The sequence below is a fragment of the Mus musculus genome, chromosome 11, assembly GCF_000001635.26.
Source record: "Mus musculus strain C57BL/6J chromosome 11, GRCm38.p6 C57BL/6J".
Lineage (NCBI taxonomy): Eukaryota > Metazoa > Chordata > Mammalia > Rodentia > Muridae > Mus > Mus musculus.
In genome coordinates this window covers 67,902,137-67,922,153 of record NC_000077.6, presented here as the reverse complement: position 1 = coordinate 67,922,153, position 20,017 = coordinate 67,902,137, and the positions used below count along the sequence as shown (strand labels likewise).

Below are 20,017 nucleotides of genomic sequence, written 5' to 3'. Positions count from 1 at the left end.
AGGTAGCCGGCGCCCGGCGCCTCCGGGAGGCGGTGAGGACCGGGAAGCTGCCGGCCCGCCTGGGGTCTCGGGGGCTGCGCTCCCGGACCACCGTGCGTGGCCAGCATGGATCCGGGCGTGGGGAACGCACTGGGAGAGGGGCCGCCCGCGCCCCGGCCCCGCCGCCGCCGTTCCCTTCGCCGCCTGCTTAACCGCTTCCTGCTAGCTCTGGGCAGCCGCTCCCGCTCGGGGGACTCGCCGCCCCGGCCCCCGGCCCAGCCCAGTCCCTACGATGGCGATGGAGAAGGGGGCTTTGCCTGCGCCCCGGGCCCGGCACCAGCCTCTGCCGGGAGTCCAGGGCCAGATCGTCCTCCGGGATCCCAACCCCAGATATCTTCGGGTGACGGGGCGCGTCCGCCCGGCGCTCAGGGCTTGAAGAACCATGGCAACACCTGTTTCATGAACGCGGTGGTGCAGTGTCTCAGCAACACCGACCTGCTGGCCGAGTTCCTAGCGCTGGGGCGCTACCGGGCGGCGCCGGGCCGCGCCGAGGTCACCGAGCAGCTGGCGGCGCTGGTGCGCGCGCTCTGGACGCGCGAATACACGCCCCAACTTTCCGCAGAGTTCAAGGTAGGCAGCGCCAGCCGCCCGCAGACTCCTCCGACCCTTCTGGTTTCGGCTCTTGAAAAGCGTGTGAACCATCAGCCAAGCCTGGTTCTTGGGCGGGGAGTAGGGGGTAGGTCTTCGGTAGACACTACTTAACCAGCCCAGCCTTGGGTTACCGCCTTTGTTTCGAGGTGACATGTTACATTATCATTTGCAAATGCTTTCTTTAGAAATTAGTTTCTTCCTGGTATTTTGGGCTGGGGTGGAGAAAGCTGGCAGCCTTAAGTGTGTCCAGCAGTTTTGTGGTTAAAAGCAGTTGTTGGAGTGGGACTTGCCGGCCAGGGTGAGTTAGAGCTTAGGATCTAGAAGGATGCAGCATGGGAAGCAGGTCCTTGAAGGCCAAGCTTTGGGAAGGAGGAGATAGAAGCGTGAGGAACAGAAAGCCGAGAAGGAACGGATCTAGGAATAATCCAGGTAGAGTGATCAATAAGTAGAAAGGGCAGAGGCCTGAAAGTGAAGCGTTTTGAAGGCAGGTGAAGGTCTTCAGATCGTGTATGACCTTGGACGCAGTGGCTTTGGATTATTTAAGTCCAGTGGGTGCTGAGAACCCGTGGGTCAGGTATTCTCAAAAGTAGGGAGAGGGAGTCGTTAAGAGTGCTATAGTAGAATGGTATCCTTTAATTTAATTCATACTAAGTCCTGACAGTATGTGAGCAGGAAGTGGCATTTGTTATCTGTAAGATTACAGTCCCCTTGCTGGGAATGCTTCGGGGTCATGAGAAGGCGTTAAAGTACAAATGTGGAGTCCCAGTCGGATGATGAAAGTGTTCCAGATAATTGATGCATAGGGTTTGCATCCTGCTGCAAAACCGCAGCTCTGGGCAGAAAGCTGAAGCACCCCCACGGACTAGTGATTGTTATTGAGGGTGAATATGACTGTCGGTGTTCATTCTGCAAACATACATGGTTCTTAAGTTTCAGCCTGAGAAAGCAGTCTTTGTCCCGTTATCTGCAAGGATGCTAACAACTGCCTTCCTCTCTGACCTCTGACCCTGAAGGAGCACAGTAGTCACACAGATGTCTTTATTATCACTTTTGGGCCACATTTGCTGTTCAGATATGATCATCAGTGTAGTATAGTGGTCAAGAGCAAGGTCTTTTGGGCAGTGACTCATTGCTTGACAAATCACTTGTCATACAAGCCTTGAGGATATGTTTCCAGAACCCAGATAAAAAGGAAAAAAGCCAGGTGTCCCACTGCAGGCCTTTATCTTCACTGTGGACCTGTAATCCCAGGGTAGGCTTGTATACAGTTCCAGCCCTGGGGAGATGGAGCCAGGTAGATCCCTTGGGCTTGCTGTATGAATGATCTAGCCGATTTGTGAGGGTCTAGATTCAGTGACAGGTCCTGCCTGTCTCTGGAAAGGAACATACTTGGTTGGTGTACATACAGAAAGAGCAAGGGCTTGGGGGCTCTATGAATTTTATGCAAATTCATCTCTTCTCATCTGTAAAACCGATGTGCATGACAGTTACTTCATTATAGAGTAGTTGTGCTAAGTGGGTTATATAGAGAGCACCAAGGATATGCCTAGCTCCCGGGAAGTGTTTATTCTAGAATTGCACTTCCTTCCCGCAGAGAGACCTAGAGGAGGAAGGGAAGTGATCTTTGGGTAAGCTTTCTTTTACCAGATACATTCTCATCCAGTTACTACAGCAGCGAGAGTGGCAAGTAGCTTGGAAGAGACTGAAATTCGTAGTCACTGCCAGTGACTCACCAGGATTTCCTCTCTTGCTGTCTGAATCCCCAGGGCCCAGGAGCTCCCAAGTGCCCTGGGGGAATTGAAAGATAACCAAGCTGTTAATGAGGGAGACATAATCTGGGGTTTTCCTGGGACTTTTCGGTGGCCAAACTTGGAGAGTGGAATGGATTTTAGAATCCTGGATTTTAAATATTAAGGGTGGCAAACTAGGTGGGCTACCACTTTCCTTTATGGATATTGAAACCCACACCCAGTCAGTGCACGTTTATCGATTATGGAGACATTCTGTTGGGAACACGGACTGTGTGATGAGTGATGGGTAAAAGCCAGATCTTGGGACTGAGTGACAACTCTGGATCCAGATTCTGGGACTGCTCCCCAGGGATTCACTGTCTAGAGGAGAGATGGACACGGCAGCACAGTGGTCATGCAGGCCCTCAGAATTGGCGTTAAGATGGGAAGGGACCACACAAGGAGGTGTGACAGTTGTGGCAAGAGGATATGATTTGTTTGGAGGAGCAGCGTGGTCTTCCCTGTTGAGGTTCCTATACCTTGAATTGGGTTGTGAAAGATAAAGTGTCAACTAAGGACATGGGAGATGGGATATGGCAGCTCCAAGCCCGGAAAGGGAAAATGACAGCCAAGGGGAGGGATGGAGCAGAGGTTGGATCTCAGGCCAAGAATCCTTTTGCCAAATTCATTGGTGAAAGCTCATGGAGCTGGGGAGGAGAATAGAGAAGGAGAGATTTGACCTTGGTAAGGTGATTGCTTCGGGCCCAGGAAGGGTCCAGCAGGGTGGGGCTTGACCCCACCTCCACAAATGGGTTGGTTTTGCAATGGGTTTACAATGTTCTCTCTTTTAGAGTCTAGACGCACCAGTTTTCCACACATAGTAGGACCAATTTTCATTTGGTCCATCTCCCGTCTCCCATGTCCTTAGTTGACACTTCATCTTTCACAACCCAATTCAAGAAAATGGGTTAAATGCACTTTTATTTTTGGTGGGGAGGGGTTCAAGACAAGGTTTCTCTGTGTAGCCCTGGCTGTCCTGGAGCTCTGTAGACCAGGTTGGCTTCAAACTCACAGAGATCCACCTGTGAGTCCCTGAGAATGGAGATAGGGATGGTTGTGAGCCGCCCTGTGGGTGCTGGGAATCAAACCTGAACCCTTTGAAAGAGTCACTGCTCTTAACCACGTGAGCCCTCTCCAGCCCCAATTTCCCTGCATTTAAATCATTGTTCTCAGCTCTGATGATTTCCAGATATCCAATTCTATGAGTGGAACCACGCTTTCAAAATAAAAGGAATGTTTTAAGAACTTTCTAGTTTTACTTTTTAAAACAAGCCTTTTTTGGGGTGGGAGTTATATGATGAAGTGCATCTATCTCAAGGGTTGGATTTAGTGAGGTTTATCAGGTGTATGTACGGACAAACATCTTCCCACCTTAAATATTTACCCTTCCTTTCCTTTTTCTTTAGTTTTTGAGACAGGGTCTCACTATGTAGCCTTGGCTGGCCTTGAACTCAAAGAACTGGTCTGCCTCTGCCTCCTGAGTGCTGAGAGTAAACGAGTGTGTGTGCCAGTTGACCTAGCACCTTCTTTTCCTTCTAAATCAACTTCATTGGGTGTTATTGTTGTTGTTATTGTTGCTGCTGATGTTATCATCATTACTATTTTGTTTTGGTTTGAGACAGGGTTTCTCTGTGTAGTCCTGGCTATACTGGAGCTAGCTCTGTAGACCAGGCTGGTCTCCAGCTCACAGAGATCTGCCTGCCCCCTGCCTTCCGAGTGGGGGGGAGGCACTACCGCACCCCATAATTATTATTATTTTTTTATTTACAATCTACATTGACAAATTCTTTCCAAAGGATATTGCCAGGTTTCAGATATCCATTTAAGAAATCTCCCAGAGGAGATTGGGTATTGTCTCACTAATCCACTTGCCCCAGCTTTATACAGTTTACAATTGACAGGAAAATTCTCTGTGTCATAGTGTCTTATATGATGCTTTGGGGTATGTATACAGGGTAAGATGGTTAATTCCAAATAATGACATAGCTACCAATATCGTACACTTGACCCTTTTTAGAGATGAGAACACTCACAATCAATTCTTTCTGCAGCCCAAGTCTCTAGGACGGAGGTTCTCAGTCTGTGGGTCGAGACCCATGGAGGGGGGGGGGGATGATAGCAAAGGACCCTTTCACTGGGATCACCTAAGACCATGGGAAAATCAGATGATTATAGTAAGATTGGTAAAAAGTGTCCAAATGACAGCTATTAAGTAGCAACAAAAATACTTTTTAGGTTTGGTGTCACTACAACATGAAGAACTGTGTTAAAGGGTGGTGGCATCAGGAAGGTTGAGCACAGCTGCTCTAAGACCTCATTATTGTTGTGGGGGCCAGGCTTTGTAAAGGCTGCTTCTGATTTACTGTTTTGTTGGAAATACCTTTTTCATTAGGAGTGAGGTGGGAGTGCTTCCGGTGTTTCTTGTCTAGTCTATTCTTGGGACTGTCTCCTCCATTGTTTGTGTATCCGGTCTGCTTTGTCCTCAAGGTTCTGTTTGCTTGCCTGTTTGTCCCAGAGTCTCTACAAATACTTTATACAAATTGTTTCTTTTTTCCTATCTCAACGCTAGAAGCCTTAGATGTCATGTCTTTTTGCAAAACTCAAGTGGTTTTGTTTTGTTTTGTTTTGTTTTTTTACTGAGTCTTTCTGTGCAGCCCTCGCTGGTCTGCACTTAGGGTCTTACTGTCTCCGTCTCCTTCTTGCTGGCGTTGCAGGCCTGCACCACCATGTCCAGATACATCATACTTTTTGATATGCATTCTATTTTATGGTCTTCTAGCTTCTGTATGGTTATAATAAGGGTTTCAGCCATCTGGAATTTCTCTTAGCTTATGTGCTTAGAATCAAATTTAGATAGACAAAGACAGATATTTCCTTTTATTTATTTTAACTTTTTAATTTTTAAATTTTTTTTTTATTGATTTGTTGGAGAGAGGTCTCAAATATCCCAGGCTGGTCTCCAGCTCACTAAGTGGACAGTGACCTTGAACTTCTGATGTTCCTATGGAGGTGTCCCTTGAAACAAAGATTCACTCCTTTTTTTCCTTTTCGGTGGTACTAGGGATTGAAGTCAGGGCCTCTCACACACCAGGGAAGATCTTTACTGCTGAGCTCTAGCTCCAGTTTCTTCACTTCTGTTTTGATAGTTGTGGATAAAATGGTAGGAGAAGTGGTAAAAACTATTGGGCAGAAAAAAAAATATGGCTAGAACTATTAAATAACTAGAAGAAATATGTTGAAAAATCACCAGTGTTTGGGTAGAAGACACATACACTCACACACACACACACACTCACTCACATATACATACATACATACATACATACATACATACATACATACACAATTCACACTCACACAGACATTCACATATACATACATACTTTCACATACACATACACCATATTCTCACACACACTCACATATACACACACACTTACATTCTCTCTCTCATACCCCCCACAATACTCTCTCACAAACCCACTTACACATACATAAATTCACACACACTCTTCTCTCTTACACGCGTATACACACATACCCTAACACATTCTTTCTCTCTCTCTCTCTCTCTCTCTCTCTCTCTCTCTCTCTCTCTCTCTCCCTCTCTCTCTCTCTCTCTCTCTCATACAGACATGCACGCACACACGTACTCACTTGCACATGCACAAATGCATCCACACATTCACGCAGAGGGCCTAGCTATGTTGTGCTGTGGATAGCTGTCCCAGATGTCCCTGCTCATCTTTGAGTATTTTAGCTCCAGTACATCCTCATGGTGCTGGGATCCAACCTTGGGCTTACATAGGCTAGGCAAATTCTCCACATTGAGCTAACCCTTAACCCTTGGTTTTTTTAAGAAAACAGTCTTGCTATATAGCCTAGGCTAGCCTGAAATTTAAGATCATCTTGCCTCAACCTTCAGGGTACTGGATACACGTGTGATGATCCACATCCAACTTTCTTGCTGATAATTTGGGTCCGTAGAAAAATCCTTGCTTGTGTCTCTCCTTGAGTTGTGTTCTCCAAAGTGAAATTGCTATATATATGCAGAGAGACTTTGATTTTTTTTAAATTGATTTTTATTTGTCATTAATTGTGTGTGTGTGGGTATGTACACCCATGCATGGGGGGATATGCATACCCATGTATGTGGGTACCAACCTTCCACAGCACTTGTATGGGATTAAAGGACCATTTGCAGATTCTCTTCTTCCACCATGGGCTCTGGGCATTGAATGCTCGCTCAGGTTGCTGTGCTTGGCAACAAGTGCATTGCTGCTGAGCCAGGTCCCCAGCCCTACACAGTTTTGTTAACGATCTCATCTTATCTGTCTTCTTGGAGTTGTCAAATTCTTTGTGAAACTTTGATTGTGAGGTAGCCAGGCTAAGAGCAAGAGAATTCACAATGAACTGAAGGGGACAGAACTTGTATAGGAGGTTACACAAAGGGGCTGGTGTAGTCCATAGAAGCCAGAAAGTATGTTTGGGGCACCAGAGTGGATTTTTTTTACCTGGAGCTTTGAAACAGAGAGGAAGTAGATGAGATGGTGTAATCCTGGTGCTAGGGAGGTGGGGACAGGAGGCTCAGAAGTTCAAGGCCATCCTTGACTACATAGTGAGCGGGAGGTTTAGGCTACAGGGCTGAAGGAGGTCTTGGTGGGGGTGAGGAAGGAGGTGGCAGAGGAGAGAGACAAGACAGAGAGACAGAGACTGACAGGCAGACAGAGACAGGGAGTAGAGAACATGTGAGTTTGGGACATGAGCAATGAAGGAATTTGAACTATTTTGTGCTGAATAGTGGGAGAAGGAAGGGTTTGCTATGTTTACTGGGCTGCAGGAAGATCTGATTTATCATCAGGAAGATCTATCATGTACCCAGAGGGCCAGGGAGAAAGGGGCGTGGTAGCTACTTAGATATCAGCTGATCTAATCTAGGTGAGAAGAAGTTGTTAGAACTCACCCGGGTGTAGGTTGATACTTTGAGGAAGGGGAGAATCAGAGGCTGGGGGGTGGGGTAAATTCAATCCTAGGCTGCTCCTGGGGTGAGCTTCTGAAAGATGACATCAATGCCAAGACAAAGGTGGAGTCTTAGAGATTTGGAATTGAGGGGCTGGCTACACAGACACTTAGGGGCAGACCCCCAAAGAGTGTAATCAGAATGAAGACCACAGCCAGCATTTTGATGAAGGAGCTACACACATTGTACTTTAGGAAGTCAGTCTTGCTCTCAGTGTGGTTGTTACCACAGAGTGGAAGCCTTGAGGATCAATGCAGTCAGCTGAGGAGAGTGGTGTAGGAAGGGTGTTTTCCTTCCTACACCATTGAGGGAGAGTGTGGAAGGAGAGTGACGGAGCGAAGGTCAGTGGTGCATGGGGTCCCAGGGATCAAAGGGCATGAGCCTCAGGGAGCACAGGTGGTGGACACTAGGGAGGTGCTTAGCAAAGGGGCTGAGAGATTGCTTAGTCAAGTGCTTGCCTTGTGGGGATGAAGACCTGAGTTTAGATCTCCAGCACACACAGACACAGACATACACACACAGACACACACACGCACACATGGACACGGACTCGTGGATGGACATAGTCACACAGAGACATACACAGATACATACACACACATACAGACACACTGTCCTGCAGGCACAGTCTGATGAATTTCCAGGGTCTGGAGCGCCTTGTATTCAGAGGACCCATGTACTCCCAGCTTGGGGCGAGGAAACTTTTTCCTACCCATGCTCTCATCTCAGGTCAAGGCTGACAGATGAGCACTTGGGAGCATGATGCTTACAGATCTTCATTTGTTTGTGTCAAGGCCCAAGGTGACTTTTGTCTTTGTATCCTTTCAGAATGCTGTTTCTAAGTATGGCTCCCAGTTCCAAGGCAATTCCCAGCACGATGCCCTGGAATTCCTGCTCTGGCTTCTGGATCGTGTCCACGAGGACTTGGAAGGCTCAGCTCACGGGCTGGTATCTGAGCAGGTTAGTCACTCTCCAATCTGAGTGTGTCTGAGTGTGATCTTCCTTTTCCATTCCGTGTTTCCTCAACGCCTTAGGCTCCTGTGTCTTCCAGTCACTGTGTACACCTGCTGGGCTTGCTCTCTTCTTTTAGCTCTGGCTGCTTTTTGACAGTCATTCCATCCTATTGCAGTATTTCTTGTTTTCCCTGACCCCAGTGAGAACTGTGAATAGGATTCCATTATGGCTCATAATTTTAAAGTCAGTTCTTTTTGTTTGTATGTATGTGTGCAGGTGCGAATGTGCATGTCAGAGATCAATGCCAGGTGTCTTCCTAGATCAGGTTTTTTGGGTTTTTTGTTTGTTTGTTTGTTTTGTTTTTTTCCCACAGGCTCTTTTGGTATTCTGGGAGCTTGCTGATTTGGCTAAACTGACTGGGCAACAAGCCCTAGGGATGCTCTGGTCTCTCCTACCCTTGTGTGGAGACTGCAGGTGCACACAGCCAAGCCTGGCTCCTGCTTGGGAACTTGAATTCACATTCTTATGCTTACATGGCTGGCACTTTTCACATTGAACCATACCCCTCCCCCCATCCCCAAAACCAGTTTCCTTAAAATTTTCTCCACCCTTTTCCATACATATGTCTGGGGAGCCACAGTAGTCATTCTTTTGTTATTTTTAGACAGTCTCCAAATTCAACCAATTTTACTATTGCTTTCTTGGTTAGTGTATCTCACAGAGCAACAGTTTTTGTTTTTCTTAAGACACGGGTGGGTAATTTCTGATTTTGATGCAAACCGCCCCCCCACCCCCCAGACCTTCAGGACAAAGGAAGCATTGTAATACTATGGGTTTGCTTCTGTTGATGTTGGCTTTGTTTTTGTTTTGTTTAGACGGAGTCTTGCTCTGTAGTGCAGGCGGGAACTTGTGCCAGCCCTTCTAGATCACCTAGTCTCTGCAGAGTTGGAGATTACACCTTGGTCATAGAGTCAAGCCTGCCCCGCTCCTCACACCCCATCCCCTCCGCCCATCTCAGTTTCCCTAAGTGCTAGAATGACAGTTGTCTGTCACCATATCCAGCCACACTACAATACTTTGTATAAGTCCTGGCTGATTGGCACAGCAGCTATGTTCGTTATAGCTTTCCTAAATAAAGTCCAATAATGGCCCAGCTTTACTATAATCTCTTTGTTGCTCAAGGAAAAGTGAGTCAAGTTATAGTTACCCAGTTCTTAGTGTGTACATCTCGCACCTTGGTAATTAGCCTGTGAGAAACACATTTTTGGTGGATCTCACAGGCACTCAGGACTAGCTTTCATGTTTGTATCATCAGCTTCTTGTTTCTCTCCTTTCCCTCATAGTACTGAGACTTGAACCTCACCCCCAGGCCTGATAGGCAACTGGTCTACCTTGGAGATAAATTCTCAGCCCTTCTGTTTTGTTTTCTATCTGGACACCTGATTCCCATCCCTCTCATGAGTCCAGTAACAACAACAACAACGACAACAACAACACAACAAACCCTTTGGGAAGCCAGACTGGATGGTGCATGTCTGTAATCTCAGCACAAACAGTTGAGGGGCCAGTCATGGGGCCTGAGACTTGTGTCAGTGGTTAAGAGTGAAGACTGCTCTACCAGTGGACAAGACAAGACTTTGGTTCCCTGTACCTACACAGACAACTCCTAAATGCCTGTAAATCCAGCTCCAAGGGATCTGTCTTCTCCTTCTGGCCTCTGGCCACCTACACATATGTGCATAACACACACACACACACACACACACACACACACAGAGATAGATAGATAGATAGATAGATAGATAGATAGATAGATAGATAGATAGATAGAGAGAGAGAGAGAGGCATAACTAAAGTTAATCTTAAATAAAGGGGAGGAATTTAGTCAGGATTTCAGGATTCTAGCTTAAGAGACTAGCTTGAAAGCCTGTTTTCTTGTTTTAAAAGCAATCACTCCAAATGGCTGGAGGACACCACCAAACAAAAGTAGTGGTCACCCCAACAAAGCTCCAGGTGGAAGCCAGGTATGGTGAGGCACATCTTTAATCCCAGAGCCAGGTGGATCTCTGTGAGTTGAAGGCCAGTCTGGTCTGAGTTTTAGACTGATCAGGGCTACCCAATGAGACCCCGTCTTAAAAAATAATCCCAGGGTACTACACACCAACATGGTGGTGTTTCCTCTGGGTCGGGAGGTAATGGGTGATTTTACTTTCATTTGTAGTCATTTTTCTACGAATCTTAAGTCATATCCTTTTATTTTTCTGTGATAGAAAGTTAACTTCCTCTGGCTTAAGGAAACGGCATTTGTTGTTTTATAACCTGCAAATCTGGTTGAAGCAGCTTTGGGTGGGACTGAATCCAAGATCCCAGGTGATGTCACCATATCTTTGACTCCATCTCTTCATTCTCTCTCTGGCTCTGCCCACAGGGTAGCAAGAGGGCCTCTGCATTGCTCATAGAGTCTCCAGAGGCTGGCACGGCAAAGCAAACCCTGATGGTGTGTGCTCATTCCTAGGCATGTGGTCAGAAGACTACAGCAGCCCGATTAGACATCCAAGAGTCACATGCCTGTGGGGAGAACACGGGCTAAGGAAGGCTTTTACAGAGTCAGAATTAATTGCTGGCCCAGAGAATTCATCACTGGGTAGACACATGTTGTCTACTTCTGTGCCGTCTGTAAATTCAAAGAACACATTTTAAAATGTGAAATGTGTGTATGTACACACACACACACACACACACACACACAGATGATACGTACCATTTACTGAGTGTTCTGTATTGTATATCTACTTTGACAATTTTCATGACTTATTACCCTGTATAGTTGACAGTAAGTAAGCTTATCAAAATGTTGTTTTATTTTAATATTTATAGTGATAAATTATTCATTCTATAGTTAGTGGAAGTAGAAATATAGGTTAGGGGTTGCCCAGGGTCATTCACTCTTTCGATAGATTCTTTGGTAGCTTAGACTGAACTTGAACTCACTATCTAGTTGAGGATGACCTTGAACCCTTGACCCTCTTGTTTCTACCTTTCAAGTGCTGGGTGTGCACTATCATACCCTTTCGGAGTCATCATCTTCTACGCAGTGTAAGTAGGATTGAGTCTGGGTCCATGGATCTCAAATCCAGTGTGCTGGACTTCCTTTCTTGGAAGCCTCTTGTGTCTTCTCGGTTTCCTTCTAGAGGAGAAATATGGGCAGGTGTCTCTTCTACCTTCTGCTGCTGTATAAACAAGGACTCATCCTGTTTTCCTATACCAGGAGTTCTTCCTACCTGGGAAGTAGGTGGGATTGATAAGTAACTGTGCTAGTCAGTTTTCTGTTACTGTAACCAGCTTACCAAGTGGAAAGGGGTAGTATGGCTTTCACAGGTTTTAGTCTGTGGTCAAGTGTAGCTATTAGAGCTGTGGCAGAGGGAGTACCTCATGGTGGGAGCGCATGGAGGGACAAGCTCTTTATCCCATTTTGGCTGTGAAGGGGATGAATTCCTACAGTTCCCTTCAAGGGCATGCCCACAGTGACCTAAGACTTCCCACTAGGCCCCGTCTCAGCTTAAAGGTTCTACCAGCTCTTAATCTTGAAAGCTTGGACCACGCCTTAACACATGGGCCTTTGAGGAATATTCCAGACTCAGATTTCAGCAGCAGCCTTTGAAACTGCTTTTCAGTTTTCCTCTCTTATTTTTTTGGTAGCAGGAAAATCATTTGCTGTAAGGTCACAGAAAGGGTAAGCTATGTGTGTCCAAGTTACACAGCTTAGTAAATGGGAGAGCCATACCCAAATAAGGAAACGCCATTCTCTATACCAGGATTCCGGAACCTGAGCACTTTTGATATCTGGGCCTGGATCTTTTTTTTCTGTGCCGGGCTGACTTGTGTGTCATTAGCACTCTCACTTTCTTTCTTGCTAGGTGCCAGGGGCAGTCCTGACTTGCACTAAACCTGTATGCAAACATTGGCAAATGTCTGCTGACCCAAATCACCCTCTATTTGAGAAGCTTCGCTCTAAAATCTTTGTTCCCTATGAATATGTGTCTCCTTCAAACTGGTCTTTGAGACATTTGAGTTTGTTTAAGCCATGAGGGCCTGCCAATCATTCTTTGTAACTGCAAGATACAGGGAAAGTAGCATGATTGAAAGTTAGTCTTTCAACTTCCTTCCTTCCTTCCTTCCTTCCTTCCTTCCTTCCTTCCTTCCTTCCTTCCTTCCTCCCTTCCTCCCTCCCTCCCTCCCTCCCTCCCTCCCTCCCTCCCTCCCTCCCTCCCTTCTTCCCTTTCCTTCCTCCTTCTCTCCTATCCCCCTCCCTTCTCTCTCTCTTTCAGGCTGGGCATGGACTCCAGGTACTTGTGCTTGCTGGGCAGGTGTTTATTATCTCTTGAGTGACACCCCCGGCCCCCAGTTTCCAGTATTGTCCTCTGTGGCATTCTCCACTCTGAAGCCAGGTCTCTTCAAAAAGGAAACAAGGTGATGCCATCTCCTGCTTGTCTTGCTCTGGTGGCTTCCTACCAAGCAGGAACTAAAGTCACCCCTCCCTGGGCCACTCAGCCTGATCCAGACTCCTCTCCCCCTCACTCCCTTTCCTCGCCAAACCTCTGCTTTCTGTCCCTCCATGGAACAGGTGTGGGAGGAGCAGAGCATCCCCTAGGCAAGGTCTACTCAGCCCCACTCTGTCCCAGCAACCCTAGCAATGTCTCTTTCTCTGTTGTCCTGAAGAGGCTTCTTGAAGGAGGGCTGCCCTGAGGCTGGGCTGTGTGTGTGTGTGTCTTGGAGGCAGCAGATAGAGCCTTGTGGTTATTTAGCAGGAAAACTTCATTTTCCCTTTCAACAAAGAAAGTTCCTGCCCTCTGTGTACCTGGAGTGATTTCTTTCCCTTTGAAGTTATTTCTATACTGAGGACATAGGAAAACCACATAGCGAGATTCATTTGTAACTGGAATAGAAAAACGTAAGGGCTGCTCTCTTTTTCCATTACTTTAACGATTCTCAAATATGTCCATCCTGCAAGGGCTGTATTTTCACTGCCCTGTGAACACCAACACGTAAACAGTCTTTTTTGATAGTTTTCTAGAAATTGCTACTTTTGCAGAATAAAGATGGGTATGAGTCTAGGGAGAGAAACAGCAGCCAGTATGTCTTAAGTACCTACTGTGTGCCAGGTAAGAGTCCTTCCTCTCTCCTATCCTCCCTCTTTCCTTTCTGAGACAGGGTTTCCTTCAGTAACTTATCCTGGCCTCAAACTCACACTGTAGCCCAAGGTGTCTTTCAACCAGTGATCTTCCAGGCTCAGCCTCCCAAGTGCTGGGATTATAGATGTGAGCCTCTGTTTCTGGTGTGTATCTCACCTCCCGATTTTCACCATAGTTCCATGCTGAGGGGATGCTGTGTAAGCATACAACGAAGCTTTGAGAGGTATCAAGGTTCGCTTACCTAGCAGACTGGACTCATGTTCCTCTGATCTCTTAGTCCATGTTTTGTGAATGACTTCCTACTGCCTCTCTCCGTGTTTTGCTTAGGATTTTCTTTCCACACTCCATCCCTTGGTGACCCCATCCACTGTTATGCCTAGCCTCAGTCTCAGCTTGCCATCTTTATATAGAAACCCTCTGTGTCATGGAAGTTCCTGCTTGCAACTGGAAGTGCCCTAGGAGGGAATGTAGATGGCCATCCAGGGAGAAGCACATAGGATTAGATGGAACACTTGTCTAGAATTAGACAGCTCTGGGCAAAAGAGCCTCGGTGGCAAGAGCTGCGAGCTTTCTTGCCTAATCATGATGGCTACAATCAGTGTTTTTCAAGCTTGGTCACTGCCCACGGCTTGTATCCTGGCAGTACATCTTGGTGCAGTTTGGCTCATGGCCCTGTGTCTCTTGGTAGGGAGTTAAGCTTTTCCTGGGGAGACATAAACAAATGTCTCTTTACCCCGATAGATTAACTGGCTCTAATGACAGACCAAAGTGGCCACTCCATCCAAATCTTGCTTGATGAACCAGTGAATTGATTGGGCTTACTCACAGGAACATGGGTGAGGGGCCCCTTAGAGGTTTATACATGACCTCAGAACAGCTATATCACTAAAAGGTCCCATCCCAGTGTGGGTGGTGACCTCCTAAAGCTACACACATGGAGTCTCCTACTCTTCAGTACCTTCCAGCTTCTCTGTACTCTAGAACCCCCTGAGACCACTTGAGCTGGGCTGGGATTGCTGACAGCTGACAGGCACGAGGAGAGTGGCTAGGGTCTCAGGTGAGGGTAAAATGACCCTTCCTAGGTACTGTCTATGAGGGAGCATCAGCAAGCTGGGGTTGTGGAAGGTCTCACGTGGGTAATCACAGCTGTGCTCCACTCAGAAGATAGCAGTCCACATATCTCATGCAGGGACTAGACCCAAGGTCTCAAGAAGGGTAAATCCTGGGCAGAACAACCCAGTGTCTACACCTAATGCAAGTTCACATCTCCAGACTTTTGCAAACACTTGCTACTCTGCTGCTGTGTCTGACTGTTGAGCCACCCTTGAACTTGGTCTGTCCTTCCCAGCCCCGTCTCTTTTGCTGGAGTCAACTGTGCTTATTCTTTTCTTTCCTCTTCCTGGTTCTGCTGAACTAAGAGCCCTTACACAGGTGTCTGGAGTCCCCCTCCCATCTCTTTTTACCTTCATGGCTTCCTTGCAGGTCACCTGCTTGTTACTTGGACACTTAATGATGTCCTTTACCTGGGAATGGATGATTAAAGAATCTCTGTAAGCATAGAACTACCACTCTGGTTTAAAAAAAAAAACCCAAAACACACACTATTAGACATCTCCAATATATTATACCTACAACCTGTACAGTATTCAGTATGTGCCAGACTAAGTCAGTCTGTCTGTCTATCTATCTATCTATCTATCTATCTATCTATCTATCTATCTATCTATCTATCTGTGATGACTACTTTTATATCATCTGATACAAATTAGACTCATCTGAGAGGAGAGAACCTCAACTGAGAAGTTGCCTCTATAAGATCAGACTTTGGACAAGCCTATAGGATATTTTCTTAATGAATGATTGATGGGAGAGGGCCCAGCCCATGATGATTGGTACCATACCTGGGATAGTGGTCCTAGGTGCTATAAGAAAGCAGGCTGTACAAGCCACGAGGAACAAGCCAGTAAGCAGCACTCCTCTGTGGCCTGCGCATCAGCTCCTGCCTCCAGGTTTCCACCTAGTTTGAGTTTCTACTTTTAGCTTCCCTCAATGGATTGTGACTTTGGATATGTAATACAAATAAAACATTTCCTCTCCAAGTTGCTTTTGGTCATGGTATTTCACCACAGCAGTAGTAACCCTGACTAAGACACTATATCTATAAATGACTCTTTAACTCCTTAAAAACAAGTCGTCTATCAGTTGGATGCTATCATGACTCCCATATTAGAATTGGGGAATTGTTCATACACTGGAAATGCAGTCCCCACGCTTGTGTGTTAATGGTATTTGGCAGTGCTGGAAATGGATCCTGAGGCCTCACACATGCTAGGAAAGCAACTTTTATCACACAACTCCAGCCCCGGCTCTGTTACTGCATTGGAAATAGGGTGGTGCTTTGGAAGGGAATTGACAGTTGAAATCACGAAAGAAGGGTGTGTCCCGTGTGAGATTGTAGCTTCATAAGATGAGGACGGGTTGATCTTCTCTCTGTTGTGAGCTCAGAGGCCCTTGCCAACTGCCGAGAAGATGCTAGCGCCATCTTTCTAGCCCAAAGAACTATAAGCCGAATCAGCTTTTCTCGAGTCATTGTAAATTCTCAGTTTCCTCCAGCATAGTGGTGCAGGCCTGGAATCCCAGCTTTTGAGAGGTATAGGCCTAAAAGCCAGAAGTCTTAAACTTGGGCTTGGGTCAAGAGTGAGTTTGAAGCCAACTGGAGTTACACAAGGCCCCGCCTGCCTCAACCTTCTTGTCCTACTACCTGAGACCCTTCCTCAACAAATAAAGAAACAAACAAGAAAAAAAAAAAAACCCAAACAACAATAATAAAAATCAAGAAAGAATAAATTACTCAGTTTGTGGTATTTTAATTATAGCAACAGAAAACCAACTAAGGTAAAAGCTACAGAGCAAGTAAACTATTTAACTGGTTTAGAAAAGTTGAATATACTAGCCACTTGTGTCATCCCTCTTAGAAAATACCCAGCAGAAACAATTTAAGAGAACAAAGACTGCTCACGGTACCACAGAAACAAATATAACGTGTTCAAGGCCCCCAAGCGTGGTCTGGGAGATAGCACACAGACACATGCACAGGGTTACATTATAGTTTTGTGATAAATCACATTGAGAAATTGAGATACAATGCTGTCAGGAGCATTGTATGTCTGGCCTTATATAGATGATCAAATATTTACTAAACAGCTTTGTATTATGAGTTGCTGTACCTGGAATGGCTCCCTGGACACCCTTCTGTGTGTGTGTCTGTGTAGCGGGGACTTCATAAGTATGTCCCCTGTGTGGTATGGAGTGGGCAGAAAGTAAGGATAACCAGGAAACCTGGGAAGCTGGAGCAACCCACACTGGGAGTAGCAGCCCTTCAGGGACCACGGTGGACACTGGAGTAGGCCAGAGCCTTGAGGGAAGAAGGGTGAACGATGACCTAGAAAGATATATTTAGGATGCAGGGATTTGGAACTGCTGTTTATAGATGTGATTAAGAAAGTTGAATTAGGGTAATTAACTTGGATTCTCCAGTTGGTCTTTTAGCACAATATTGAGTGTTGTTATAAGGGGCAGAGGGAGTTTAGAGACCACAGAGGACAAAACAGTGTAAATACAGAGCAGAGAGCATTATTGAAGATGCTGAACCAGAGGACAATATGGCGTGGCCACAAGACAAGAAATTCCAGCAGCAGCCAACTGAAACTAGAAGAGGCTAGGAGAGGATTCCTGCCTGGAACCTCTGGAGGCTCTGGCACCTGTCAACACTTTCCTGTAGACAATTGATGCCTGTTGTGGATGTATCTGAGGCCCCAGCAGGACATAGGTGAAGAGCAGTGCCATCAACCCCAGGGTGGAGTTGGGTGGGGAGTGTGTGTGTGAGTTCTCTCTATGGTCACCCTTGAGTTCTGTGTTCCACACATGTGTACACCCTTTCTCAGGGGTTTGGGCAAACAAGAGGATTGAAAGAGCACTGAATAAATGGTAAATCGAGCAAGAAGACTTCCTTTTTGGCTCCACAGGGCACAGGAAGGGATGATATGGGCATTAGGGCGAGGTGGTGGGCTCTGTGGCCTGGAAGCAGCCCTGTGACCTAATGTGGACAAGATGTCATCAGATCTCTTCCTTGTACCTTTGCAGCTGCCCCCAGAAGTGAGTAAGATCTCAGAGGACCTCCGGCCATCTGCAGCTCCTACCTCCTTAGGGCCCAGCTTTGTGCAGAGCCACTTTCAAGCACAGTACAGGTAAGATGGCGGTGGGGTTAGAGTGTGGTCCCCAGGAGTTGGGTGGGAAGGCCACCTGTATCTCATTGCCCTTGCTTGACCCTGCACAACAAAACAACAAAGCACTACAGTTCCTTCCCTTTCCTCTCCCAGCCCCAGCTAATCACTCTCCTGTTGTCTTCAGCCTTGAGGTTTTCTTTTTGGCTTCCTGGAATGGCCTTCTGCCCTTCTTTAAAGGAGAGGCTGGAGGATGGTTCTGTAGAGCAGAAATGTGGTGGCCAGGATAAACCATCCTGCAGACACAGTGAAGCTGGGGAGACTCTTCCTGTCTGCTTGGCATGGCCAGAGGGCTCAGCTGCGTTAGTCACTGCGAGCTCAGCTCAACGTGGTGGATATAAAATCATCACGTGGCCTTTGATTTTAAGAAGTATGCACTGTGGGTATTTCTGTAAGAGAGTATGAATGTTTATAAGAATCATGGGGTTTAGTGAAAATACCTGCATTAACAAGATGTCAAAGAGGAGACCTTAGCCCTGGACTGTTTGGCTGTATGTGTCTTTTCATGAGTTTTGGTAGCTGAATAGGGTCCAATGGATAGGAACATACTCCACAAAGATGACTGTTACTTCCAAGCTGGGACCGAGCACAGAGGTCAAGAATTAAGGGAAGCCGTTGGATGCAGAAAGCCTCTCTCACGTGAGATGTCCACATAGGTATGTTTCTAACATCGGGTTTAGATTCCACCTTTTAAAGGCTGGAGCAAAACCAAAGTTGAATATGTGAATGGTATGCCGACTTGACATGTGTCTATAACGCACAGTGTCATGTTCAATATATACGTATCCTCCAATGTTCATCATTAGTGCATGGGAAAATCTTACACAATCCTCTCTTGTAGCTTTTTATTTAATGCAGACCATTCAGCTATCTCTAATCACTCTGCCTGTGTGATTGTGTTGCTGCCTGTGGGTTAGTGCCCATTAGTCAGCATCTCCCTATCTGCCATCCCTTCTCCCTGGCCTCTGGTAACTGCCATTCTTTTTGTTTTGTTTTGTTTTTTCGAGACAGGGTTTCTCTGTGTAGCCCTGGCTGTCCTGGAACTCACTCTGTAGACCGGTCTGGCCTTGAACTCAGAAATCCGCCTGCCTCTGCCTCCCAAGTGCTGGGATTCAAGGCGTGCGCCACCATGCCCAGCGGTAACTGCCATTCTACTCTCAACTTCCCTGAGAGAGTTTTAGAGTCAATGTGTAATATTTACATAGGATTTGATAACACATTTTATGTTTTATATTGTTTGTGAAAATATTTGTGCTTATGTTCCACATGAAATATATGTGCTTTCATATATAAGGTAATATGTAATTATATATTGGTAGTAAAATATGTTGAATAGTATAAATGGTATACATTATATTTATATAATTTACTACTACTGCTTTTTGAGAAGTTGAGGATTTTACCCAGAATTTCATACATGCTAGGCAAGTGTCCTACCACTGAGTGACGTTAATAATAAATATTGAATTTATTTATATAACTTAAATATATGTATACTTAACATGTGCTTAAGTATATTTTAATAATAATCTGTGTGTGTTTGTGGGTACTTGTACATGGCTACACGTGTGTGCAGAAGTCAACTTTGGTGGTGTTCCTTGGTTTTCATTGGTTTGGTTCGTTTTGTTTTGTTTGATTTTTAGATAGAATCTGTCATTGGTCTGGGACTTGCTAGTTAGGCTAGGCCACTGGCCAGTGAGTCCCAGAATCTACCTTCTCAATGGTGAGTTTACAAAAGCACTGGGGCTTCTTGCAGGGACTCACAGTAAGTGCATGAGAAGCTCGGCCCTCAGCAGATTCTGTGAAGTCTGAGCCATGCATTGGCTAACTCCCCTCTGTGGCTTTTCTATCCCATGTTTATTTGTGATTGTCTGTGATCCGTTTGGTTGCCCTGAGCCAGGCTTTCTTGTTTCTTCAAATGGGTTCCAATGTCTGTCCTTGTGGGTGTTGCCGTGAGCCAAAACCCACCATTTCCAGCAGAACTGCTCTCTGGTCTTGGCGACTGTTCCTTTTTCCTCTGCTCTGCTGTGTTTCCCCGGAGCTCTTAGTGAGTTTCTTTTCTTAATTACTTCCCTTCAAGCAGGTGATACTTAGTCTTTTAGAATTTCCCAACTTCCAGTCCCATATTTTCATCCTTTCTTTGCATTT

General features: G+C 46.0%; 1 protein-coding gene across 2 annotated transcripts in view; it reads left to right on the top strand.

Annotated features, from left to right (window-relative positions):
- Usp43 (ubiquitin specific peptidase 43) overlaps positions 1–20,017 on the top strand; it is a 67,631-nt gene continuing 47,614 nt past the window's right edge. For both annotated transcript variants that reach the window (NM_001291049.1, NM_173754.4), the window contains exons 1-3: positions 1–609; positions 8,269–8,400; positions 17,730–17,833. In NM_001291049.1, the coding sequence (NP_001277978.1) occupies positions 106–609; positions 8,269–8,400; positions 17,730–17,833 (740 nt within the window). In that variant the 5' untranslated portion in view covers positions 1–105. The remainder of the gene's footprint in view (positions 610–8,268; positions 8,401–17,729; positions 17,834–20,017) is intronic.